The sequence below is a fragment of the Lonchura striata genome, chromosome 13 (assembly GCF_046129695.1).
Source record: "Lonchura striata isolate bLonStr1 chromosome 13, bLonStr1.mat, whole genome shotgun sequence".
Taxonomy (NCBI): Eukaryota; Metazoa; Chordata; class Aves; order Passeriformes; family Estrildidae; genus Lonchura; species Lonchura striata.
The window spans coordinates 21,519,529-21,546,189 of record NC_134615.1 but is presented as its reverse complement, the minus strand read 5'-3'; the positions used below and the strand labels follow the sequence as shown (position 1 = coordinate 21,546,189).

At 59.0% G+C, this 26,661-nt stretch overlaps 2 protein-coding genes across 2 annotated transcripts in view; one reads left to right on the top strand and one right to left on the bottom strand.

The window, feature by feature from the left end:
- GSE1 (Gse1 coiled-coil protein) overlaps positions 1-15,942 on the top strand; it is a 104,460-nt gene extending 88,518 nt beyond the window's left edge. The window contains exons 4-17 of the mRNA XM_077786386.1: positions 3,557-3,756; positions 5,363-5,544; positions 5,679-5,876; positions 6,075-6,266; positions 6,537-6,847; positions 7,227-7,551; positions 9,137-9,717; positions 10,228-10,340; positions 10,803-11,073; positions 11,177-11,299; positions 11,407-11,775; positions 12,691-12,954; positions 13,329-13,432; positions 15,204-15,942. Of these exons, the coding sequence (XP_077642512.1) occupies positions 3,557-3,756; positions 5,363-5,544; positions 5,679-5,876; positions 6,075-6,266; positions 6,537-6,847; positions 7,227-7,551; positions 9,137-9,717; positions 10,228-10,340; positions 10,803-11,073; positions 11,177-11,299; positions 11,407-11,775; positions 12,691-12,954; positions 13,329-13,432; positions 15,204-15,338 (3,368 nt within the window). The 3' untranslated portion in view covers positions 15,339-15,942. The remainder of the gene's footprint in view (positions 1-3,556; positions 3,757-5,362; positions 5,545-5,678; positions 5,877-6,074; positions 6,267-6,536; positions 6,848-7,226; positions 7,552-9,136; positions 9,718-10,227; positions 10,341-10,802; positions 11,074-11,176; positions 11,300-11,406; positions 11,776-12,690; positions 12,955-13,328; positions 13,433-15,203) is intronic.
- Positions 15,943-21,427: 5,485 nt separating this feature from the next.
- Positions 21,428-25,319, bottom strand: GINS2 (GINS complex subunit 2). The gene is made up of 5 exons (XM_077786236.1): positions 25,003-25,319; positions 24,196-24,310; positions 23,467-23,566; positions 22,326-22,452; positions 21,428-21,881 (listed from the first exon to the last, which is right to left on the bottom strand). Exons 1-5 carry the CDS (start codon positions 25,090-25,092, stop codon positions 21,756-21,758), a joined length of 558 nt encoding a protein of 185 aa, XP_077642362.1. The 5' UTR covers positions 25,093-25,319; the 3' UTR covers positions 21,428-21,755.
- Positions 25,320-26,661: the final 1,342 nt, after the last annotated feature.

Sequence of the window (26,661 nt, the reverse complement as noted above, 5' to 3'; positions counted from 1 at the left end):
CCTAAGGAAACGTGTGGGGATACCAGGTCCCTGTAACCCTGAGGGAACCAGGTCTTGGTGATGCTTCATCCTCACTGGAAGCTCCTGGTTTTTGCCAGCTGCTTCCTCTGGAACCCATCTGCTTCCTTCACAGCGATTGATTGAGTTTGGGGAATTATTTTGGTTTTTTTTCCCCATCGCACCCCACAGCTTGTGCCCTCCCTGTGCTGCTCAGCCCATCCCAAGGGACATCAGCAGGTCTGGGCATGGATTTTGTGGCACTGGAGAGAAGCAGCCACATTCCCTTTGGATTTCCCCTTAACACCTGCACAGTTTGTTTGCAAAAACCCCTCCCTTGCCCATTTGGGTGCCTCAAGTGGCTTATCTCAGAGGTTTTTGATCCGTGTGGGTTTGGGTGTCTGTTGGGAAAGCGGTTTTTCTCCTTGCTGTGGTTTTTAGCACCAGGAAACAAATTGCTTTTCCCTGGAACCCTCACCCACTTCCCACAACGAGAGATGCTCATTCCATTTCCCTTCCCACCTCTGGAGATGCTCTGCTGTGGCAGATGCCGGATTCATGCAGGATCACTGGGTTTTTTCCATCTTTATGGGCTCACAGGTGTGCTGGCACATCCCTAGGGATATCCTACTGCTCCACAGCATCCCAAACTGCCACGGCTCATCCTGCCTGACCCCTTCCCAGCAAAACCCCACAAAGCCACCGCCTGCCCGGGGGCTGCTGCCTCTTGTCCTGCCCGGGGCTGTCCGCAGGGTGGGTTTTATTCCACCCCTCCTTCCCTTCTTTTTTCCAGTTCTCCGTCAGGGTCTCAGCTGTTAATTACATTTGCCTGTCAGCCCGGGCTGCTAATCTGCTATCGCCGAGCGGGGAAGCGGGAGGTCAGAAAACAAAGGTGACACCATCACACTGTGCCTCTTGTCATCTCCAATCCAGATTAGTTTCATTGACTAACTCCTGGCTGAATACCACCAGTTAATTATAACGATCACAAACCCTCCCGTTTAAAGCCACACAGCGAGAATTAAGGTTCTGAAGTAAGACTTTAGCTTCATTAATTGCCGGGCTCATTGTGATGGTATTGATTGTTAACGCTATCGCGTGGTGAGTAATGGCTTCCCAGCTCAGAGGGGATTAGGCTGCTAATTGTTGTTGGCCTTGCGCTGACAAGATAGACTTCAGTGGGTGTCAAATCGGCCTCCTTTGTTGGGGACAGCCTTTCTCCTTCCCCCAGCCTTGCTGCTCTTCAAATGAAAGCGATTCGGAGCGACTCGGGAATAATTAATCAGGGAGGGCGGCCGGCAGCGGGATGCTCCGCTCGGCCTCTGCTCTGCTGAGCATCCGAGCCACAGAAACACAGAAACACAGAGCCACAGATCCACAGAAACACAGAGCCACAGACACACAGAGCTACAGACACAGAACCACAGACACAGGGCCACAGAGCACAGAGCCACAGAGCCTGAGAGCCACAGAGCACAGAGCCACAGGGCCACAAACACAGAGCCACAGACACACAGAGACACAGACACAGAACCACAGACACAGAGCCACAGAAACACAGAGCACAGAGACACAGGGCCACAGAGACACAGAAACACAGAGCACAGAGCCACAGGGCCACAGAAACACAGAGCTACAGAGACACAGGGCCACAGGGCCACAGAAACACAGAGCTACAGAGACACAGAGCCACAGGGCCACAGAAACACAGAGCCACAGAAACACAGAGACACAGAGCCACAGAAACACAGAGCTACAGGGGCACAGAGCTATAGACATAGAGACACAGACACAGGGCCACAGAGCCACAGAGCCACAGAAACAGAGACACAGAAACACAGAGCTACAGAAACACAGAGCCACAGAAACACAGAGCTACAGAAACACAGAGCTACAGGGGCACAGAGCTATAGACATAGAGACACAGACACAGGGCCACAGAGCCACAGGGCCACAGAAACAGAGACACAGAAACACAGAGCTACAGAAACACAGAGCTACAGAAACACAGAGCCACAGAGCCTGAGAGCCACAGAGCACAGAGACACAGAGCTACAGAAACACAGAGCCACAGACACACAGAGCCACAGAGCCTGAGAGCCACAGAGCACAGAGACACAGAGCCACAAAGACATAGAGCCACAGAGACACAGAGCCACAGAGCCACAGGGCCATAGAATCACAGAAACACAGAGCCACAGAGCCAAAGGGCCACAGAGCCACAGAAACACAGAGCCACAGGGGCACAGAGCCACAGGGGCACAGAGCCACAGACACAGAGCCACAGGGGCACAGAGCCACAGGGGCACAGAGCCTCATTCTGCAGCTTCCTGCCCACCCTGCAGCCCTCCCGCTGCCCGGGGATGCTCCTGCTTCCCCTGGCATTCCCAGCTCCCTCCTGGGGTTGTGTGGCCTGCGGAGAGGGCAAGGGGATGGTGCAGGGCGCAGGGTGAGGAGCTGCTGGCACATTCTGGGAGTGGGAAAGGGGATTAAGCAGGGTGAGGAGCTGCTGGCATGCTCCGGCAGTGGGCAAGGGGATGAGGCAGGATGCAGGTGAGGAGCTGCTGGCACATTCTGGGAGTGGGTAAAAGGATGAGGCAGGGTGCAGGTGAGGAGCTGCTGGCACATTCTGGGAAAGCAGGGTGCAGGTGAGGAGCTGCTGGCACACTCTGGGAGTGGCTGCCATGCCCACAGGACACGCTCAGGGGATCAGGGAAGTGGCCTTGCACACTGGGAAGCTGATGAGACACCCTGCACACTCAGGCCTCTCTCCGTGCCCTGCTCACTGCTCATCCTGCGTCCACAGCCCACTCCTCACTCTTGGACTCCTGCTCCCTGCTGGAATCTCCCTCTGACCCACACTGTGGGATGGAGGGAGCAGAGTTTGGGGTTTCAGAGCCCCCCAGGCTGCCCATGTGGGTTTGAGGAATGGGAAGTGCTCCGTGCAGCTGACAGCAGGCTCCCTGTGCCCCTGCTAGTGTGGAATTTGTATTTCTCTGCTTTTCCTCTCCTCCACTTTCACTCCGTTTTTATTTTCCCTTTGGAAATACAGCCAGCATCCCTGGGGTGGGGATAAGTTAAAGTACAGATGTATTATGCAAATGAAACCAAAGCTTTGCCCAAGGGTTTCAGGGAGTCACTCCTTCATCCCAGTGTCTCCAGAGGCCCTAGCCTGTCCCTGACAGCTCCTGCAGCTGGATTAAGGAGTCTCTGGGTTTGCTTTGTGGGGGCTGGCATCACATTGGTGTCACTTGTGCCAGGGGGTTCTGTGGCACTGGGGGTCTGCCAGTCCCTGTTAGGAGGGAGCAAGAGGCTGCCCCATCCCGCCGTGCCAGGTGGAGCCTTTAGCACCACTGGGAACTTCTGGGATGGGACATGGGGGACCTCACCAGTCTGAGGGTCTGGCAGGATGCTGCACACCCTGAGCGCATGGCAGTGCCCCACCCCTGCTCCCTGCAGGGAGGCATCCTGTCAGGAATGGCCCCAGCTCCTTGGGAGGCTGCTTCCATCCACTTAACTGCCCTTCTCCTAACTCCTTCCATTTCTGATTGAATCCCAGGCTCCTCCCTGAGCAGCGAGTCGTCCCCGGTGTCCTCACCGGCCACCAACCACAGCTCCCCTGCCAGCACGCCCAAGCGTGGCCCCATGGGCCCCATCCTCGTGCCCCCGGGGGGGCACAGCGTGCCCAGCACGCCGCCCGTCGTCACCATCGCCCCCACCAAGACGGTCAACGGGGTCTGGAGGAGCGAGGGCAGACAGGTAGGGCTGCGTTTGGGGGCTGCCCCCTGAAGGGTGGAGGGTGTGCTGATGTTCCCCCCCTCACACAGCCCCCTGAATATCAGGCTGTGAGGGGAGGAATATCAGGAGATGGCAAAGATTCCCAAAAGAGGCTCTTACCCCAATATATGTTGGTTCAGCTCTCTTTATTCTGTGGTGTCCATGTGGAGAGTGGGGCAAAAGAGGAGGAACAGGAAATGTCAGGGGTCTGTACAGACTTTGGACAGGGTGGGCTTCCCTGGCTCTCCCCCAACCCCGTTGGGGCAGGAAGGAGGGTCCAGGGTTATCTGATCAGAGTCACAGGGTCCCGGGGAAGGGGGCACAGAGTGCCCAGGAGCTCACTGTAAAGTGTGGGATACTCTGCGTGGCTCCCAAGGGATCACTGGGCTGCTCAGTTTGGTCCCTTCCTCTCCCTGCTGTGTCCCCGAGCTGCCATCATCATCCCCATCCGGAGGGGAGGGCAAGGAAGGAGGAGGAGGGGTTGGGGTGGGGGGAGAGCAGCTAATTAAGAAGCATCGTTAGTGGTTCTCCTCTCCTCCGCATGCTACAAGCAGATTCCCGGGGGGATTATGCCACTTGGAAAGACTAATTAAACACAAAGAGAGGCGAGGCTAGGGGATGAGAAACGCCGGGGGCCAGAGTGGGGGAAAATAAATGGAACCGTGATCCCCGGGAGCTCGGAGGGGTGCCTGGGGTGTCGGGGTGCTCCCCAGCCCATGTCCCCCCGCCAGTGTGGGGGTTAACGGAGCGTGGCGATGTCTGGCAGAGCCAGGAGGTAATTGTAATTAGAGCAGAGCCTGGCACACACAGTGAGCTCTGTGCAGGCCACCGGCCCTTTGTGGTGACCTTGGGGCTGGCCCTGCCCTGGAGGGATGGGATGGGATAGGGTGGGGAGGGATGCTGGGGTAGGGGATGCTGTGGGTGCTACCATCCTCCTCCTCCTGAGCTGCTAAATGGAGAAGGTGTGATGAGAAATAACAATTTTTAAACCAAAACTTGCCTTGTTGCGGGGGTCGCCCTATTATTTGTCAGATCCTGTGGGGTGTCTTGTCCACCCTAAGTTGTTCCCCCTTGCTAGAGGTGCCTCCCCAGCTGGAGGGAGTGACCTTTGGTGCTGACACCGGGGATGGGAGCTGATGGGAAGCGGCTGAGGCCCTGTGGGAGGGTGCTGATGCCGGGGGTGCCAGGGGGATTGTGGGCTGACCCCTGGGTTATGGCCCTTATCAAAGGCTGGCTGGATTTCCCCCGGCCGTGTCACTCCTCCCCAGATGATTTATAGCTCAGGGGAACAAAACAGCCACAAATCTCCAGGCAGGTAATGGGTGTCTTGCCCTCAGCTCTGCCCTGCCTTCAACACCTCCATTCCCACTGGGGCCCCCCACTGCAGCCTCTCAGACCCTCCCACCCCTCCAGCTGCCTTCCCAAACCCTGGATTCAGGAGATGCCCTGCTGGATGAATCCTTCCCTGGGTACTGCTGCCAGCCAGGGCACTCTGGGGACCTACTGAGGGTCTTGGGGTGGTGCCACAGCAGGGCTTGCCCATGTGTCCTGATGCTCATCCTGGCTTCCCTGCCCCTTTGCCTTGCAGCAGGAAGCAGGGTCACGAGGCAGCAGCAGCAGCGCCGGCCGCGAGCGCCTCATCTCGGAGCCCCCCCTGGCGCAGGAGAAGGCAGGGGGTCCCACTGTGCCCTCCCACCTCTTGGGGACACCCTACTCCTTCGGGCTGCCCCCCAGCTCCGTGGTCCAGGACTCCCGCTTCCCTCCTCTCAAGTGAGTCTGCCCGCAGCGGACGGGAGCGGTCGCAGGATGAGGGCGTCCCCCGCCAGCTCTGGTCCCACCTGGGGGAGGTGACACCCCCCCCCAGGGGGACAGGGAGGGATGGTGACCATCTCCTTGCCCCCCAGCCTGCAGCGGCCGGTCCACCACGTGGTGCCTCCCAGCGCGGTGACCGAGGATTACCTGCGGAGCTTCCGTCCCTACCACACGGCCGAGGATCTCCGCATGTCCTCCCTGCCGCCCCTCGGCCTCGACCCGGCCACCGCCGCCGCCTACTACCACCCCAGCTACCTGACACATCACCCCTTCCCTCATCCTGCCTTCAGGTGGGCACCTCCGAGCCTCGGGATCCCTGGGAGGTACCGCTGGATGAGCTTTGAGGCACTGGGAGGTGGGAGCATGACCCACTGAGGGCGTTCTGGGGCTCTCCATCCCTTTCTCCCAGTAGAAGGCACCCCCCACATCTGACTCCTGGGAGGGGAACTGGGAGTTATTTGCCCGTCTGAGCATCCCTGTCTCCCCAGGATGGATGAGTCGTACTGCCTGTCGGCACTGAGGTCCCCCTTCTACCCGCTGCCAGCGCCGGGCTCGCTGCCCCCCCTGCACCCCTCGGCCATGCACCTGCACCTCTCGGGGGTCCGGTACCCCCCCGAGCTCTCCCACTCCTCCCTGTCCGCCCTGCAGTCCGAGCGCATCTCCAGCCTCGCCGCCGAGAGGTACGGGGTGGTGGGGGCATGGATGGGGCGCTCCAGAGGATGCTGGCAGAGCACCAGGGGTGCTTTTGGGATGCTCTAGGAATGCTGGCGGGTGACTGGGGATTTGGGAGTGCACGGAGGGTGCTGGCAGGTGCCCAGGAGCTGTTTGGGGGTTCTCTGGAGGTTCAAGGGTGTTCCAGGGGATGCTGACAGGCATCCAGGGTTGATTTTAGGGGTGCTCCAAGGGGGATGTTTGGGGTCGGTGCTTTTGGTTTTGGTTTTTCTCTGCAGGCTGCAGATGGACGAGGAGCTGCGGCAGAGGGAGCGGGAGCGGGAGAAGGAGCGGGAGCGAGAAGCCGACCGGGAGCGGGAGAAGGAGCGCGAGCGGGAGCGGGAGCGCGAGAAGGAGCTGGAGCGCGAGCGGGAGAAGGAGCGGGAGCGGGAGCTGGAGAGGCAGCGGGAGCGTGCCCGGGAGAAGGAGCTGAGCATGGTGAAAGCCATGGAGGGGCCCTTCCTCCCCGTGGCGGAGCTGCACGGGCTGCGGGGGCACCCGGCCGAGGAGCGGGGCAAGCCGGTGGAGCCGCTGGCACCCAGCAGAGCAGGTACTGCCCGCCTTCCTCAGCTTGCCTTGGTCCCCTCTCCCCTCCGTGCAGATGGCAGAGCCGAGGGGGTCGGTGGCCCCGGGAGGCGGCTGGGGACGGGGATGGGCTGTCCTGGCTGCCAGATTGCTTTGCCAGGAGCCCAGCTGCAGCATCTCAGAGCGTCGGCGCGGTGCCTGTGCCATCTGACTCGGGCCGGGCTGGCGCCGTGCCCGGTGCACGCCGGGCAGCTGGGCTGGCAGCGAGCGGGCAGCCCCCTGAGCTGAGCTCTGACGGTGGCTGCCCCACAGCTCCGGGTCCCTCCCACCCACAGGGATGCTCACCCCAAAATACCCCCCACTCTTCCACACCCTGACTCTCCATCACCCCTCTTCCACCGCAGACAAACTCAAGGACTCGGTGCTGCCCACGCCGAAGCCCATCCAGCACCCTCTGCACCCGCCCCCGGGCTCCCACCACCCCGTGCCCAGCCTCATCCCCAACCACAGCGTGTTCCCCCTGGCCGGGAGCAGCGCGGCCACGGCGCTGCTGATCCACCGCACCAACGAGGAGGAGAAGTGGCTGGCCCGGCAGCGCCGGCTGCGCCAGGAGAAGGAGGATCGGCAATCCCAAGTCTCGGAGTTCCGGCAGCAAGTGCTGGAGCAGCACCTGGACATAGGGCGTGCCCCGAGCCAGGCTGAGCCCGAGCACCGGCCCGAGCACCCCAGGTAGGGATGCTGCCAGTGCCGCTCCAGGGATGGAGCTTTCCCCCAAAACTGAGCTGTGTTTTCCCGTGTCACTGCTGTCCTTGCTGGAATATCCGTATCTTCAGCTGGAGAAGGTCTGTGGACAAAGGAAAGGAGTGATAGGACAGGGGGAATGTCTCTATACAAAGAGGGCAGGGTTGTATGGGATATTGGGAAGACATTCTTCGCTGTGATGGTGTGGAGGCCCTGGCACAGGTTGTCCAGAGAAGCCGTGGCTGCCCCTGGATCTCTGGAAGTGCCCAAAGCCAGGTTGGATGGGGCTTGGAGCAATCTGGTTTTGTGGAAGGTGTCCCTGTCCATGGCAGGGGGTGGAATAGGATGATCTTTACTGATGCCATGAGGTGATGATTTAAAGGATTTCCTCCCCAACCTGTGGCTGTGTCCATCCCATTACCCAGCTCTGCCCCCCGTCACGCGTCCACCACCCCTCGGCCGTGCCCCTTACACATCCCATGAGCCGAAGCCACGGTGCCAGCAGGTTCCTGCCACACGGTGCCAGCCAGGCCGGCTGTGCTGGCAGCGCCAGGCGTTCCCGGTGCCCGACATCTGCGCGGCGGCAGGCGCCGAGCCCGGGAGGTGGCCGGGGGCCAGCGGCGAGTGGCCAGGTGCTGCCCGGCCACCAGCACGGCTAATTGCAGCTCCCCCCTCCCGGGCAGCGGGGCTGGGCTGTGGATGCCTCGTTTGGGGGGCACCTGCGCCGAGCCTGGGCAGTTTGGGGGGCAGCGGAGCGTGCCCACACCCCCGGATTGATTGACAAGCCTTGCTCACCCCCCGTGGCTGAGCGCTTAAGCAGTGCAGGCTCATCCAGCCAGCTCTGCCGCCTGCTCCCTTTGTTATTTTTGGGTATCCAGGGGATTAGCGCGGCTCATCGAGGATAATAAGGAGCGGATCACGGGGCGGCACAAAGGCGAGCGCCCGCCGCAGGCTCCCTTCCCCATCCGCTCCTCCCACCCCAAAGCGGAGAGGAGACAGCAAGGTCACCCCCAGACACCTGCAGCCGGGGATATTCCATCCCAGTCCTTTTCCTGCATCCAGCGGGGTGGGAGAGGGATGGATCCCGAGGGCAGGCGGTGCTCCCCGCCGGTGGTGACGCCGTGGCGGCGCTGAGCTGAACTCGCTGCTCCGTGCGCGGAGCTCCGGGGCGCTGGAGCGGAAAAGTGTTAAATGCACAGCTTGGGCACATGAAATATTTATCCTGCAAACAGGCTGGCTCCGGCTCCTGCTGTCAGAGCAGGGCTGCGCCGGGGTGCTGCCCTCGCCACGGGGCTGTGGCAGGACTGGTGGCTCGCTTGTCCCCACGCAGGGGTCAAGGCTGGGGGCTCCAGCCCAGTGCACCATCAGCCACATCCATGCTCAACCTGCCCGTGCACAGCCTTAACTCTGCCCCCATCCCTCAGGTTTGTGGCATGAAGGGGACAAGTGTGGCAGCCCCACGTGCACAAACCCCTCTGGGTTTCTCCCCAAAATCCTCCGGGGCTGGAGCGCTGCCAGCTCCCCGGTGGCAGCGCCAGCTCCTCACCTCTGTGGTGCTCTCCTCTCCCCGCAGGTTGGGATCGAGCCGCCACGAGCCCAGCAGCCGGGAGCCAGGGCAGCACTTTGGCGGGCCCCCACCCCTCATCTCCCCCAAACCCCAGCACCACCCCGTCACCACGTCCCTCTGGAACCCCGTCTCGCTGATGGAGAGCCCCCCCGACCCTCCCCGGCGCCTCCCCGAGCCCCACGCCCTCCACAGCCACCCAGCGCCCTTCGAGCCCGGCCGCCAGAGCTTCCCTGTGGTGAAGGTGGAGAGGGTTTTCTGCCCGGAGAAGCTGGAGGAGGGCCCGAGGAAGAGGGATGCTCTGGAGAAATACCCCCCGGGACGGGAGCCCGGCGCCCCGGAGCACGGGGCCTTCACCCACACCCCCTTCCTAGCTGAGCTGGAAAAGTCCACTCAGAGCATCCTGAGCCAGCAGCGAGCCCCGGCCGCCGCCTTCCCCGAGAGCTCCAAGCCCAGCTCGCCCTACCGGCCCCCCCAGCCCCGCGCCCAGGACCCCATGTACATCTACGACGAGTTCGTGCAGCAGCACCGCAGGCTGGTCAGCAAACTGGACCTGGAGGAGCGGCGGCGGCGGGAGGCCCGTGAGAAAGGTGAGGGGATTTCCTTCCCCCCCCAGCACCGGGGGTCTCCCGGGAATGCCGACGTTCCCGCGTCCCAGCGGGTTTGGTAAACCCTGCGCTCCAGACGTGCCCGATGAATAAATGATGAACTGGAGCTAATAAGAGGGTTTTAAATATTGATGGGGCTGCTGGAGAGGGGATGAGAGTAGCAATGAGGAGGAGATGGAGAGCTGGGAGGGGCTGGAATTGCTGTCCCCACTCCAGTGAGATGGGGGCTCCATCACGGTGTCCCCAGCCTGTGCCACACTGGCCCCCTGCCACTCATCCCAGAGTGATGGGTGATGCCCTCCGAGGTCCCATAGCTGGTGGAGAGGGGACAGGGCTCCTTTGGGTCACACTCCCCACATCACTCCCCTCTGACATACTTCCTGCTGGGCTCCCATCCCCAGTGGGGTTCCCCTGTGTCCCAGAAGATTCCCCGGGGTCCCAGCAGGTGCCCAAGGTGTTCCCAGCCTCTCACCAGCCTCTCCCCATCCTCAGGGTACTACTACGACCTGGATGACTCCTGTGACGACAGCGACGAGGAGGAGGTGCGGGCCCATCTCCGCTGCGTGGCTGAGCAGCCCCCGCTGAAGCTGGACACGTCCTCCGAGGTACTGGTGGCACCCCCTGTCCCCTCCCTGTCCCCTCCCTGTCCCCTGGGGGAGCAGCCCCTCCTTTACACCAGTTCCCAGTGCCCAGTGCAGCCACCATCCCCACATGTGTGCAGAGGCACCAGGGGGTTAGAGATGGGGATGATGAGGGTGGGGATGGAGATGGGGAAATGGGGATGGCAGTAAGGATGGGCATTGGAATGGGAATGGGGGTGGGATGAAGATGAGGATGGGGATAGGAGCAGGAATGAAAATGAGGATGAGGAAAATGGGGTGGGAAGGGGAATGGGTATGAGAATGGGGAAGGGAATGGAGATGAGGATTCTAACAGGGATGAGGGTGGGCATGAGGATGGGAATAGGAATGAGGATGAGGGTGACAGCGGCCATGAGGATGAGAATAGGGATGAAGGCGAGGATGAGGGATGACCCTGCTCTGCTCTGCTCCCCCTGGTCGCCCCAGAAGCTGGAGTTCCTGCAGCTCTTCGGCCTCACCACGCAGCAGCAGAAGGAGGAACTGCTGAGCCAGAAGCGGCGCAAGCGCCGGCGGATGCTGCGGGAGCGGAGCCCCTCTCCGCCCACGGTGCAGAACAAGCGCCGCACGCCCTCCCCGCGCCCGCCGCTCTCCACCCGCTACAGCCCCGACGAGATGAACAACAGCCCCAACTTCGAGGAGAAGAAGCGCTTCCTCACCATCTTCAACCTCACACACATCAGCGCCGAGAAGAGGAAAGGTAACAGCCATGGCCCGCGCACGCTGGGGCTCGGGGGTGGCGCGGGGGGTCTGCCTGGGGCCCTGAGCTTGCTCTGCTGAGCAGAGGCTACACTAAACCTCAGCTTCCCATGCCGCAGACAAGGAGAAGCTGGTGGAGATGCTGCAGGCCATGAAGCAGAAGACCACGCCGGCCGCCGTGGTGGTGAAGAGCTCCCCGCGGGACAGCCCCGGTGCCCCCAGCACTGGTAAGCGCCACAAGTCCTTCCCCGGCTCTTGGGTTGAGGGGCACAGCTTTGCCTGGAGGGCTGCACGGAGTCCTGGCTGCAGCCAACTGCTCCTCCTCTTCCCAAAGAGCCTCCGGTGCCACCGCTTCTGCTGGAGCTGGATAAACCCGTGGGCATCGCCGTCTCCGTGCCGGAGGTGCCGAAGGTGGCCGAAGCCTCCAGGTTGGACCAGCTGAGGCCCCAGGAGCCACCGAGGCCCAAGGAGTCGGGCACGGCGCCGGAGAAGCCCCGGCTGAGCGACGGGCACCCCGGGAAGAAGGCTCTGAGCATCCTCAGCTACGTCAGGGGTCCCCTCCCCAAGGACATCCCGGTGCCGCTGTCCCACAGCATGAACGGCAAGAGCAAGCCCTGGGAGCCCTTCATTGCCGAGGAGTTTGCCCACCAGTTCCACGAGTCGGTGCTGCAGTCCACGCAGAAGGCGCTGCAGAAGCACAAAGGTGAGGGGAGGTTGTCGGGAATTGCTGTTTTAAAAGTATCGGCAAAAGCGGGTTTGGTGTAAAAATCACAACAAAGTTGGTTGGCAAGGTGCTCTGTCCTGTTCATTAGGTGGTTAAAGCACTCTGAGGGAAAGGAAAGAAAAATGCAAAGTCAGTAAATAAACCCCAAATAATCTCTGTGGAGGCTGGAGGAGGGGGAAACAAAGGGATAGGAAAGGGTAAGGACAAAAAGGAATATGGAAGACCCTCGTGTTGAGGCACAAGTTCAGAGTAGATTTCTGTGCTAAACTGAGCCTGGACTTGGTCAACAGGTTATATTTAAAGGCCCAACATCACTTAACAGCATTTAAACTTAATTGACAACTTAATTTAGCAAGGGATCATATAGAATATACTATACCACAAAACAATAACTTCCGTACAGGCCTAACTTACAAATCTAAAGTACTTAAGAATCCAGGAGAGTAAGATTCTGAACTGAGTGCCACACCAAGCCCTCCTTGAACCCCTCCAGGGATGGGAACTCCACCACCTCTCAGGGCAGCTCCTTCCAGTGTTCAACAACCCTGCCAATCAAAAAATTCTCCCTGATGTTCAGAAAAAGAAGCAGGGACGCAGGAAGCTGCTTGGGTACTGGGATATCACTCCCATGTCCCCCCCACCAGGGTTTGGCACTGGCATCCTCAATGCTGGAACATGCAGTGAGCTCATTGCTGAAGCTAAAAATGAGGGATAATACAGCTCCAAAGCCTCCAAACTCACTCAGTTGAGCGATTGAAATACATAAAACCACTCCAGCGCACAGGGAACGATAAAACCCCACCCGTAATCCCCCCGAAAGGTCTGGGATGGGTGGGATGAATGCCTTGAGGGGCCGTGGGGAGCGGGCAGGGGCTGACTGTGGCTGCCCCACAGGGGGGACGGCGGAGCAGAACCACAAACTGGACACGTCCATCCACTACAACATCCCCGAGCTGCAGGCGTCCGCCCGCCCGCCCGCGCCCCCGCACAACGGCACGGCCGAGGGGCCGCTCCGGCCACTGCCCCCCCTGCCCCGGGACTCCGCCTCCGAGGACGAGGACGAGGAGGAGGAAGAGGAGGAAGAGGAGGAAGACTACCCCAGGCCCAAGTGGCAAGGGATCGAGGCAATTTTTGAAGCTTACCAGGAACATATAGAAGGTAAGGAAGGGGTGCAGGGAGGGTAAAATGCCAATTTGTGCGTTAATATTCTGTGGGGGGTGTCAGTGGTTCCTGCTGGGATGGGCTGGGGAAGCACTGGGGGGTCTCCAGCAGTGCAGGAGCAGCTTGAAATCAACAGGCACTGTTGTTGTTTTGGCAAAAATTTACGTATGCATGGAAAATCAGTGTATTCAAAGTGCCCAGTGTCCTCCCTAAAGGTTCCCCACAGGCGGTGCCGGGGTTGGGAATGCTCTGGGATGCTGGGGGCAATCCCTGCTGGCTGGGCAGAGCCTAGAGCAGGGCTGGCACCCTCCATGGGTGGTGCAAAGAGCCCGAGGAGCCGGCGCTCAGCCCTTGTCCTTCGGATGTTGCAGAACAAAACCTGGAGCGCCAGGTGCTGCAGACGCAGTGCCGGCGGCTGGAGGCCCAGCACTACACCCTGAGCCTGACGGCCGAGCAGCTGTCACACAGCATGGCGGTGAGTGGGGACAGCACCATCCTCCGGGCGCCCAGCCCCTGGGCACACCATGCCTTGGGCACCCATCTCCTGGGCACACCATGCCTTGGGCACCCAGCCCCTGGGCACACCATGCCTTGGGCACTCATCTCCTGGGCACACCATGCCTTGGGCACCCATCTCCTGGGCACACCATGCCGCCATCCCCTGGGCACTCATCCCCTGGACTCCCCTTCCCACTGGGCACACCATGACCCGGGCACTCCATCCCTTGGATACCCCATTCTCTAGGCTCCCCATCCCTTGGACACTCATGCCCTGGGCACTATCCCCTAAGCGTTCATCCCCTGAGCATTCATCCCCTGAATGCCCATCCCCTGGGCACTCCATTCCCTGGGCACACCATACTTGGATACCTCATTCCCTGGGCACACCACACTTGGATACCCCATTCCCTGGGCACACCATTCCCTGGACATCCCCTCCCTTGGACACCCCATTCCCTAGGCACCCCATCCCCTGGACACCCATGCCCTGGGCATACCCTGCTGTGGGCAGCAGGCTCTGTGGGCACCCAGCCCTCCTGGGCACCCAACCTTCTTGCGACCTGACCTCAGGGCACCCAATCCTCCCACAGCACATTCCCTGCACTGCCCATTCCCTGCAGTGCCAATTCCCTGGAGTTCCCCATTCCCTGCAGTTTTCCATTCCTTGCTGTATCCCAAACCTTGCAGAGCCCATTCCCTGCACTGCCCATTCCCTGTATTTCCCATTCCCTGCAGTGCCCATTCCCTGCTGTATCCTAAACCAGGCAGTGCCCATTCCCTGCTGTATCCCATTCCCTGCATTCCCTGCACTCATTCCCTGCACTGCCCCATTCCCTGTAGTGCCCATTCCCTATAGTTCCCCATTCCCTGCAGTGCTCATTCCCTCCTGTATCCTAAACCAGGCACTGCCCATTCCCTGCTGTATCCCAAACCCTGCAGCACCCATTCCCTGCAACTTCCATTCCCTACAACTTCCCATTCCCTGCACTTCCCATTCCCTGCACTGCCCCATGCCCTGCACTGCCCCAAACCCTGCACTGCCCATTCCCTGCAGCACCCATTCCCTGCACTTCCCATTCCCAGCACTGCCCATTCCCTGCTGTATCCCAAACCCTGCACTGCCCATTCCCAGCACTGCCATTCCCTGCTGTATCCCAAACCCTGCACTTCCCATTCCCTGCACTTCCTATTCCCAGCCCTGCCCATTCCCTGCTGTATCCCAAACCCAGCACTTCCCATTCCCTGCATTTCCTATTCCCAGCACTGCCCATTCCCTGCTGTATCCCAAACCCTGCACTGCCCATTCCCAGCACTGCCCATTCCCTGCTGTATCCCAAACCCAGCACTTCCCATTCCCAGCACTGCCCATTCCCTGCTGTATCCCAAACCCAGCACTTCCCATTCCCAGCACTGCCCATTCCCTGCTGTATCCCAAACCCTGCACTTCACATTCCCTGCACTGCCCATTCCCTGCTGTATCCTAAACCCAGCAGTTCCCATTCCCTGCATTTCCTATTCCCTGCACTGCCCATTCCCTGATATATCCCAAACCTTGCAGTGCCCATTCCCTGCAGCACCCATTCCCTGCAGCGCCCATTCCCTGCAGCACCCATTCCCTGCAGCGCCCATTCCCTGCAGCACCCATTCCCTGCAGCACCCATTCCCTGCAGCACCCCACCCTATTCCCTGCTGTTGCCCTGCCCTGGAGCTCCCTCTGACCGTTCCCATTCCCTGGCTGCCCGCAGGAGCTGAGGAGCCAGAAGCAGAAGATGGTGTCGGAGCGGGAGCGCCTGCAAGCCGAGCTGGATCACCTGCGGAAGTGCCTTGCCTTGCCTGCAATGCAGTGGTCTAGGGGTTATTTCAAGGGGTATCCCAGGTGACGCTCCTTGGGCCAGGCCGAACATATAGTCTAGAAATAATAATCTATTTTATTACCTTGAATATTTAATATTTTTCACTGGGAGGTTTGAAGCTACAAAAATAAAATTACAAAAAAAAAAAAAAAAACAAAAAAAAAAACCACCACCGAACGGGAAAAGAAAAAAAAAAAAAGACAACAAACCACGACGACAAAATCATTAATAATAAAAGGAAGAAAACAAACAAACAAAAAAGAGGAATAAATAAGTGGAGAATGTGCCATGCATGAAGCAAATGGGAGCCAGGAGGAGCTGGGAGCCCATCCCACGGCCAGCAGCCCCGGCATGTCCCCTCCTGTCCCCTCCTCCTCTGGGGGGGCCACGGCTCTGAAGGGCCCCCTCCACCCACCCACACTTTATAACGCTCATTTTTGTTGGTTCTTTGGGGTTTTTTTCTAAAAAAAAAAAAAGGAAAAAAAAAAGAAAAAAAGACAATGAAAGACTCCACCGACAACACTAAACCCGGCGGGGCCCCGGGTGCTGCCACTCCCAGCACGGCACCCCCAGCCCGGGGTTTCCCCTGGAAATGCACTTCGCTATCAAAAAATAAAGTCAATAAACTGGTTGAAGGTCCCTTTTTGTTCCTGGTTGGCGGGGAAGGGGCAGGGACACGCGCGAGGTCACTTCGTCACCCCGGCTTTGGGATTGAACAGGCGGAAAAAAAAAAAGAAGAAAAGAAAAGAAAAAAAAAAAAAGGTGCTTCAGCCTTGTACTGTGTATATATATTAAAAAACAACAAAGTTTTGTATGTTTTTATTGCTTTAATTATTGTTATAAAAAGCTTGCCTTTTTTTTTAAGATGTTTCTGCTTTTTTTTTCCCCTTTTTTTCCCCCTGCCCTGTTCCTTTTCCCTCCCTGTTTTTTCTTTCTAGTTTGTTTGTTTTTTATTCCTTTTGGCAAAAAAGATTAACTCGCTTTTAGTGTTTGTACTGCTGCTGGTCGGGCCAGAAAAGATACTGAAATGTTTTAAAAAGAATTGAAACCCAGGAAAAAACAAATCCCTTTTTCCATTGGGGCAGGCCCTGTCCCACCACCAATCCCTCGGGAAGCTGAGCCCTTCCACTCTCCTGTGGGTTTGGGGTTTTTTTTATTATTTTTACCCTTTTTCTTTGCTTTCTGGGGCTTTTTCTGCTCCAGCTGGGTCGTCGTGGGTGTCACGGGTGGTGGCTGAGCCTTGCCCAGGCTCCATCTGCCAAAGGAAAAATCCCAAGGGATTGCGTGGAGAGGGTGGAGGGTTGAGGGGTGGGTGGCACTGGGGTGTCCTTGTCCCCCCTAAAAACCACCAAGACAATCAGAGCAGCCCTAAGGCAGTTTGGGCACAGGGAGAGTGGGTCCTGTGGCGTGTCCTGGTGGCACTTTGGGGACAATCCATGTGGAGCCGTGCCCACGGGCGGGCAGGGACGTCCTGGTGCCACCAGGGTCAGGCTTGGTGTCGTTTTTAGCCACTTGCTAAAAACCAGAGCGTGCCCTGCCTCCCCTCCCCCGGGGGAGCCTTTCTATTTGATTGTTATTTTTAAATTATTTATCAGAAATTGTTTTTTAATTCGCCACGAGACCAGCTCACATCTCCGGGAAAAGGTGACCTCTGCTTCCTGCTTTAAATTCCCTTGTTGCACTGGCAAAGAAAAGCATTAACCCCCCCAACAACCCCCCCTGCTCCCTTCTCTCTCATTGGCTTCACCAAATAATAAAAAAAAAAGAAAAAGCTGGGCGAGATTAAAAAGCAAAATGCCCTTGTGACAGAAATTAGTTTAATCTTTTTTAAATCCCCAATTGCCTCGCCAGCCCCTGGCCTCGCCGCTGCCAGCTGTGGGCTTGGAAGGGAATTTGAACACAAAATTCGCTCCTTGCTCCGCTCCTTTCCCTTCCTGTGTGCCGTGGCAGAGGGAGGGGGAAGAAGCCAGAGATGGAAAATCATTGGAGATTTATCCCTCGTCCTGCTGAGGAGCCTGGCTGGGATGCAGCCTCGCTTTGCAGCAGCTCCTGTGCTGATTTTCCCTCCTCACCAGCCTGGATTCGGGGGTTTTGGACCAATTTTCCCCATGCCTCGGGGTTTTGGACCGATTTTCCCCATGCTCCAGGTTTCTGGTGAGCATTTGTGTCCGTGCAGAATTGCTGGAGCAGCTGTGCCAGAGCCTGGAAGGGCTGGGAGGAAGGAGAGGAAGGCAGAGCCTGCTGGGGGCAGGTTGGATGCTGTGAAAGAAAACAAAAAAAACCCCAAAAAACCCCAAAAAACAAAAAAAAAACCCCAACCAAACAAAAAATCCAACAAACAAACAAACAAACCAAAAACCCCAAGAAAACAAACAAAAACCACAAACAAACTCCCCCCCCCAAAAAACACAAACCCCCTGATAAAAGGAGAAAAACCCAACCCTAAACATGTTCAAAGTGTACCTTGTTGGAATTAATTGTAATGTAATATATTATTTGTTAAATGTAGTAATTAGGTATTTATGAATATATTGCTGTAATTCCTGAAAACATCCCCCCCATAAAAAAAAACCCCAAAATAAACTCTTCCACAACGGCGGCAAGGAATCCTTTCTCCCTTGGGAAGGCTCCGAGCATTCCCGGCAGCTCCTGACGCCGTTCCTGCCGTCCGTGCCGCGGTGCCAGCCCTGGGGGCACAGATGGCACCGGGAGCCCGGCCCGGATGCTCGGGGAAGGGCAGCGCTGCAGCCTGGCACCCTTGGGTGACAGCAGCGATGACAGCTGGCGTCAGCACAGCCCTGCTGAGCCACAGCCCGCCTGGCACCTGCTGGATCCTGTCCTGGGACCTGCTGGATCCTGCCTGGATCCTGTCCTGGTTCCTGCCCTGGATCCTGTCCTGGGACCTGCTGGATCCTGCCCTGGGTTCTGCTGGATCCTGTCCTGGGACCTGCTGGATCCTGCCTGGATCCTGTCCTGGGACCTGCTGGATCCTGTCCTGGGACCTGCTGCATCCTGTCCTGGGACCTGCTGGATCCTGACCTGGGTTCTGCTGGATCCTGTCCTGGGACCTGCCGGATCCTGTCCTGGGTCCTGCTGGATCCTGCCCTGATCCTGTCCTGGGTCCTGCTGGATCCTGTCCTGGGTCCTGCTGGATCCTGACCTGGGTTTTGCTGGATCCTGCCCTGATCCTGTCCTGGGACCTGCTGGATCCTGCCCTGATCCTGCTGGATCCTGCCCTGGGTCCTGCCGGGATCCTGCTTTGAATCCTGCCTAAATCCTACCTGAATCCCTCCTGGATCCTGCCCTGATCCTGCCTGAATTCTGCCCTGAATCCTGCCTAAATCCTGCCTGGATCCTGCCCTAGATCCAATCTAGATCCTGCCTGGATCCTGCCCTAGATCCAATCTAGATCCTGCCCTGAATCCCTCCTGGATCCTGCCTAAATCCTGCCTGGGTCCTGTCTGGATCCTGCCTGAATTCTGCTCTGAATCCTGCCTAGATCCTTCCTGGATCCTGCCCTAGATCCTGCCTCAATTATGCCCTGAATTCTGCCTACATCCTGCCTAGATTCTGTCTGGATCCTGCCCTAGATCCTGCCTGGACTCCACCTGAATTCTGCCCCAAATCCTGCCAGGATCCTGCCCTGTATCCTGTCTGGATCCCGCCTGAATTCTGCCCTGGTTCCTGCCTGAATCCTGCCCTGAATCCTGCCTAGATTCTGCCTGGATCCTGCCTGAACACCTGCTGGATCCTGCCCTAGATTCAATCTAGATCCTGCCCTGAATCCTGCCTACATCCTGCCCTAGATCCTGCCTGAATCCTGCCCTGGATCCCACTTGGATCCTGCTGGATCCTTCCCTGTATCCCACCCTTGCTCTGCCGCAGGGAAACGGGGCCGGAGCCAAAGGGGAGCTGCAGGATTTTCCAAGCATTGTTTGTGACACAGCCCGGGATTCATCTGATGCCGCTCCTCAGCTGCAATTTTTTCTTTATTATCTTTTTTTTTTTTTTTTTTACAGACAGTTTCACTTTAAACCCCCAAACATTACAAAAATAAAGCTGGTTGATATTCTGGTATTTCCCCACAGCCTGGTATCCGAGAGGGAAAACCATTTCCTTTTGTCCTCCAAAGAGCAGATGGATCTGATCTCCCCAGCAGACACCTCATTGCCGGCACATCTTCCCTTTGCTTTTTTTCTTTTTTTTTTTTCCCAGGCTCTGAGAAAATCCATGGAAGCACCGCCTCGAAATTTACGGCTTTCAAGGCAGCGTGTGGCCTGTGCTGCCCTCAGAAGTTGCCTCGCTGAAGTACAAGGCCGGAGATCTGCCCAGAGCCCCGGGAGAAGCCGCACGGCTGCGGCCAGAGCCGCTCCGGGAGTGCCAACCCACGGGGCACGGCCACCGGGGTGTCCAGGGCACGGGGACAGTGGCACTGCCCTCTCTTAGTGATGGGGACAGTGGCATTGCGCTCTTTGTGATGGGGACAGTGGCACTGCCCTCTTTGTGATGGGGACAGTGGCATTGCGCTCTTTGTGATGGGGACAGTGGCACTGCCCTCTCTGTGATGGGGACAGTGGCATTGCGCTCTCTGTGATGGGGACAGTGGCATTGCCCTCTCTTAGTGATGGGGACAGTGGCATTGCCCTCTCTTAGTGATGGGGACAGTGGCACTGCCCTCTTTGTGATGGGGACAGTGGCACTGCCCTCTCTTAGTGATGGGGACAGTGGCACTGCCCTCTTTGTGATGGGGACAGTGGCACTGCCCTCTTTTTGTGATGGGGACAGTGGCACTGCCCTCTCTTAGTGATGGGGACAGCGGCACTGCCCTCTTTTTGTGATGGGGACAGTGGCATTGCCCTCTTTGTGATGGGGACAGTGGCACTGCCCTCTCTGTGATGGGGACAGTGGCACTGCCCTCTCTTTGTGATGGGGACAGTGGCACTGCCCTCTTTGTGCCCCAAGGGACATGGGGACAGCAGCACTGCCCTCTTTTTGTGATGGGGACATTGGCACTGCCCTCTCTTAGTGATGGAGACAGTGGCACTGCCCTTTTTGTGATGGGGACAGTGGCACTGCCCTCTTTTTGTGATGGGGACATTGGCACTGCCCTTTCTGTGATGGGGACAGTGGCATTGCCCTCTTTTTGTGATGGGGACAGTGGCACTGCCTTCTTTTTGTGCCCCAAGGGACATGGGGACAGTGACATTGCCCTCTCTTCGTGATGGGGACAATAACATTGCCCTCTCTTTGTAATGGGGACAGTGGCACTGCCCCTCTGTTTGTGCCCCAAGGGACACGGGGACAGTGACACTGCCCTCCCTTTGCACCCCAGGGGACACAGGGACAGTGGCACTGCCCTCTCTTCATGATGGGGACAATGGCACTGCCCTCTTTTGCCCCAGGGGACATGGGGACAGTGACATTGCCCTCTCTTCATGATGAGGACAGTGGCTGCCCTCTCTTTGCACCCCAGGGCACATGGGGACAGTGACATTGCCCTTTTTGTGATGGGGACAGTGACACCACCCACTCCTTGTGCCCCAAGGAACATTGGGACATTGACACTGCCCTCACTTCATGATGGGGACAGTGGCACTGCCCTCTTTGCACCTCAGGGGACACGGGGACAGTGTCACCTGCACTTGGGGACACAAGGACAGTTGGAGCATCCTCCTGCCCTAAGGGGACGTGGTGGTGGGGACAGCTGGGCAGTGCTGGTGCCCTGCCGGGACATGGGGCCACACAGTGGGCCACACGGGGACTCTGTGCCACAGACAGGGGACACGGTGCCACCATGCCGGGGGACACGGGGAGTGTTTCATGGGCAGGGTGTGCTGACAGAGCTGGGGTCACACGAGTTGTGCCCCGGCTGAGGGGACGTGGTGACACCAAGTTTGGAGACTGGGGGGACACCTGGACGGGGACAAGGACAGGACACGGTGACTCCAAGGGGGAGGACACACAGCTGATGTCCTCATGCTCACCCCGTGTCCCGTGTCACCCTCGGTGCCACATCCCAGAGCTGCGAATAGGGGAAGGGGGAGGAACACGAGGGTGGGACCCCTGAGGGTGGGAGGTGACACCGAGATGTCCCTGTGGGGTGGGGACATGCACAGGCTGTGTTTTGGGGGAGCTGGGTGTTGGTTTTGGGGGGGTGACAAAAATAGGACTGAGGGGGGACAAAAATGCCCCAAAGGGGGATGGGGACAACCCCGGGGGGGAGAGTAAAAATCCTTGGGGAGGGAGGGCAAAAATCCCCCTGGGGATGGGGTTGGACTGCACTGAGGCTCTGGGGATGCTCCAGCACCTCTGGGGATGCTCCAGCACCTCTGGGGATGCTCCAGCAGCTCTCAGGCAATTCCTGGCCCACCCTGAGGGGAGATTTGGGGGCTGGGAGGTCCCTGAGGTGCCCAGGGGCAGCAGCTCCTTCCCAAATCCCCCTGGTCAGAAATCCTGGGAGTGGGAGCCCTCGCCAGGCTGCAGGTTCATCCGCAGCTTGTACATGTGATCCAAGGCCTGGGTGAGGAAAGTCCCGGTGGTGTTGATCTCCATCAGGGTCAAGTTATCCAGCTAAAAGGGGGAAATAACAGGATGTGGGAAGACAAGGTGCTGGGAAGACAAGGTGCTGGGAAGCAGCTCCCAGCTCCCTTTGCTGACACCCCAAGGGACTGACCCAGCTGCAGCCCTGGGCAGGAGAAGCACCCGAGCACCATTCCAGCAGCATTCCCCATGGCTGGAGTGCCCAAGGAGGAGCTGGATGGGGCTTGCAGCTGCCTGGTCTGGTGAAAGCCGTGCAGGGGGGGTGGGAAGAGACCTTTAAGAGCCAACCCAAACCATTCCACGACTCCTCAGCTTCCCACGAGGCACAGGCAGCTCCACGAGGCTCCGACGCGACCCCAGCTCCTCGGTGACACCCCCACAACCCACGGCCCAGGCCAAGCCAGCCTTTTCCAGGCAGCCCATCCCTCATCCCCCAGCTCCCTGGCTCCCTCCCGGGCCGAGCTCCTGGCACACCTTGGCATGAGCCTCCTGCTGCCTCACGAAGCTGTCGGCGGACAGGCGCAGCTTGGCCACGCGTGTGTCCCACGTGTCCTTCACCAGCGTCCGGATCTCGTCCGCTCTGGGGATGTTGTCAGAGGCACTGGCACGGGGAAAGGGAAGGGAAAGGGTTCAGAGCAGGTGGCAGAGCCCAGCACATCCCTCCAGACCCTGGCAGGGGGCTCAGAGACCTTGGCACGAGGTCAAAAAACACCCCTGGCTTCGATTTTAGCCCGTGGAAAAAGCTGCGAACTCCACACGAGGAATTGCAAACCACAAGGGTCTGAGTGGTGTGATAGTTGAACTAACAAAGGGTGGAAAAGTAGAATTTTGGGCTTTTTAGAATGGGGTTCTGTGGCAAGCACATTTCTCTCCCTCTCAGAGCTGGAGTGCCCACCCTGCCAGGAGCCTCAAAAATCCAGAGCTGGAGTGCTCACCCTGCCAGGAGCCTCAAAAATCCAGAGCTGGAGTGCCCACCCTGCCAGGAGCCTCAAAAATCCAGAACTGGAGTGCCCACCCTGCCAGGAGCCTCAAAAATCCAGAACTGGAGTGCCCACCCTGCCAGGAGCCTCAAAAATCCAGAACTGGAGTGCCCACCCTGCCAGGAGCCTCAAAAATCCAGAACTGGAGTACCCACCCTGCTTAATCAAGGGCTTAAGAAGCCAGCAGAGCCCTGGCTGAGACAAACAGCAGCCAGCACGTTTTACAAGTGAGATGCCTGAGCAGGCAGGAGCTCAGGCTGGGAATCTCCCTGGCCTCCTGCTCCCCAGGCTGAGGGGAGAGGAGCTTTCCTCCTGAAGGAGAGCCAGGGAAGGAGGCTGGAGCCTGCAGATTGCAGCCCGGAATGTGCTGCGGCTCCTCCACACCGAGCTGTGCTCCCTAAAACTGCACAGCCCCGACAAGGAGGCCACGCAAGGAGCCACCCCAAGCTCCTGAGAGGCAGAGTTACCATCAGGGAAGTGCTGCTGAGAAATCTTGGCAAGGCTGAGGGATGAAACTCCCTCGACTCTCCCTTTTCCCCACCGCCCTGCGGGGCTGCTGCCAAGCAAAGCTTGAAAAATCCTCAGTGCTCGCAACCAAGTGGGGTGGAAAACGGCCCAGCTCAGCTCCTACTCACTAGTTCAGCAGCAGCTTGGTCAGCTCCATGTAGTAGGGACTGGGCATGGGAGTGAAGGTGTCCTCTTTCCTCTCCTGATCCCGGATTTCCTCCAGTTTCCCTAAAATGCAACCAGGGATGCTCGGATTTTGTGTGGTTTTTTCCCCCTCTCCCCAGGAAAAAGCCACGTTGTTTCTGTAGGATCAGCTCGGGAGGCACACAAGGGACATGGATGCCTCCAAGGATCCATCCATCCATCCAACCAAAATCCCTATCTCCTCACAGGGATTTTCCCAAGAATTAGTGCCAGGATGAGAGGAAACAGCCTCAGATTTAGCCAGGGGAGGTTCAGGTTGGACATCAGAAGGAATTCCTGGACTGAAAGGGTGGTTAAACACTGCAAGGGGCTGCCCAGGGAGCTTTGGAGTCCCATCCCTGGAGGTGGCACTCAGTGCACTGGGCTGGTGACAAGATGGGGACAAGCTGGACTTGGTGAGGTTGGAGATCTTTTCCAACCTAAAAAATTCTGAGATTCTGTGACCCAAAGTCCCTAAAGCTTCTTCTGAACAAGCCTCACCCCCCTGAGAGTAAAGAAAATCCCAGTGGTGGGACATGAGATCCATCTCTCCCAGCTGCCTTGTGCTTTTCAATTAAGCTCCCCACTAATGGTGAAAAACGGATTATTTTTAATTTCATGCTTCCACTGCACCCACTGAAGGCCAGAGCTGAAGGCAGAGCCTCCATCCTCACCAACATCCATCCATTCCGGGGGAATGAGCCGACACTTCTGCCTCTGCTTCAGATTAATGGCCAGCCACACGGGCACTTCCACTGGCAAGCCAGGGTTGAAGGGACCCAGATCTCCCTGGAAAACAAATTAAGGATGAGAGGCGGGCTCCAACCAGAGCTTGGACTGCACAGAGCCTGCCTGCTAATGTGGCCAGAGTTTCCAGAGGATTTGGAAAAGCCTGGGACAAACATCTGATCCTGCATTTCCTCCTCCCACTTCCCTGAATTCTTGCTCTCAGAAGCTCCCCCATCTCCCTGGAGAAGGAATAACCAAAGTTTCCTTTCATTCCAAGGGGTTTCACAGGAATTACAAATTCCACCTCCCTGGACATGCAGCTCCCAGAGGCTCCCCAGGTTCTGGCCAGCGCCCAGGACAGCCGGACACCCCCACCAGGGCTCGGGGGCTGCACAGACCCCCCGAGATGTGGGGGGACAGCACAGCCCCCTCCCCAACCTCCTGGGGGCTGCCCTGCCTCTCCTCCCAACCCCGTCCCCCCTCTGCCCGTCATTCCCCAATCCCTCCATCCCAAATCCATCCCAAATCCGTCTCCTCCCCAGCTTCCCAAACATCCCAGACCCACCCTAACCCCCCCAGCTCCCGCACCCCAATCCCAATCCCTCCAACCCCATTCCCCAGACCCAATCCCTGCCCCCAAGGCCCTCCCAGCCCCGGTCCCGTCCCAGCCCCGGTCCCTGCCCAGCCCCGGTCCCGTCCCAGTCCCGGTCCCCTCCCAGTCCCGGTCCCCTCCCAGCCCCGGCCCTGCCGACCCCGATCAGGTGAATCCGGTCCAGGCTGAAGTTGGGCACGATCGTCACCAGCTCCTTCTCGGCCAGGAACTCCACCTCGGCCGGCTCCATGGGCCCGGGGGGAGCCGAACCGGGATCAAACCGGGATCGCACCGGGACCGGACCGGGATCAAACCGGAACAGGACCGGGATGGAACCGGGATCGCACCGGAATGGAACCGGAATCCAGCCGGGATCAAACCGGGACCGGACCGGGATTGCACCGGGACCGGACCAAGATCGTACCGGGAGCGCACCGGGAGCGGACCGGGACCGGACCGGGATCGTACCCGGACCGCACCGGGAGCGCACCGGGAGCAGACCGGAACCGGACCGGGATCGTACCCGGAGCGCACCGGGAGCGGACCGGGACTGGACGGGGATCGTACCGGGATCGTACCGGGACGGAACCGGGCCCGCACCGGGCCCGAGCCGGGCCGCCCTCTCCCGCCCTCGCTCCCCATTGGCCGCCCAGCCCCAGGCCCCGCCCCCCGTTCCCCTTTCCCGCCTCCCGTCTCATTTTCGCGGTTTTCGGGGAAAGGCGGGGCCCGGCGCGGCGCGGCGCGCGCTGATTGGCTGTGTTGCCGTGGCGCACGCCTCTGTGATTGGCTGCTCTGCGCGCGGCGCGCTCTGGCCGCTGCCCCGCCGGGGGAAGTCCGGATGGGGGCACGGGGACCAATCGCGGCGCTCCCCGCGGGCGCTCGGCCAATCAGCGCGCGGCACTTGTTGCCGGGGCGCCGCGGGAGTGGCGGCGCCCGCGACTGCCGCCCCCTGGCGGCCGAGAGCGGCAGCGCCCCGCGGGAACGCGCGCGACCGCCGGGCCGGGATGGGTGAAAGGGACCGGGATGGGTGACAGGGACCGGAATGGGTGACAGGGACCGGGATGGGTGAAAGGGACCGGGATGGGTGACAGGGACCGGCATGGGTGACAGGGACCGGGATGGGTGAAAGGGACCGGGATGGGTGAAAGGGACCGGGATGGTTGACAGGGACCGGAATGGGTGACAGGGACCGGGATGGGTGAAAGGGACCGGGATGGGTGACAGGGACCGGCATGGGTGACAGGGACCGGGATGGGTGACAGGGACCGGAATGGGTGACAGGGACCGGGATGGGTGAAAGGGACCGGGATGGGTGACAGGGACCGGCATGGGTGACAGGGACTGGGCGTGGCTGTCCCTGGGTGGTGCTCAGGCCCCAGCATCTGCCCATCTGTCTGTCTGTTCAGTGGCCCCTGTTCAGACACCCATGCTCCGGCACCTGCCATCACTCACCTGTCCCTTTTCTCTGTTCCCCATCCATCCATCCATCCATCCATCCATCCATCCATCCATCCATCCATCCATCATCCATCCATCCATCATCCATCCATCCACCCATCATCCATCCATCTATCCATCATCCATCCATCCATCCATCCATCCATCCATCCATCCATCATCCATCCATCCATCCATCCGTCCATCCATCCATCCATCCATCCATCCATCCATCCATCCATCTATCCATCATCCGTCCATCCATCCATCCATCCATCCATCCATCCATCATCCATCCATCCATCATCCATCTATTCATCCATCTATCCATCCATCCATCCATCCATCCATCCATCCATCCATCCATCCTCCTCCCCACACC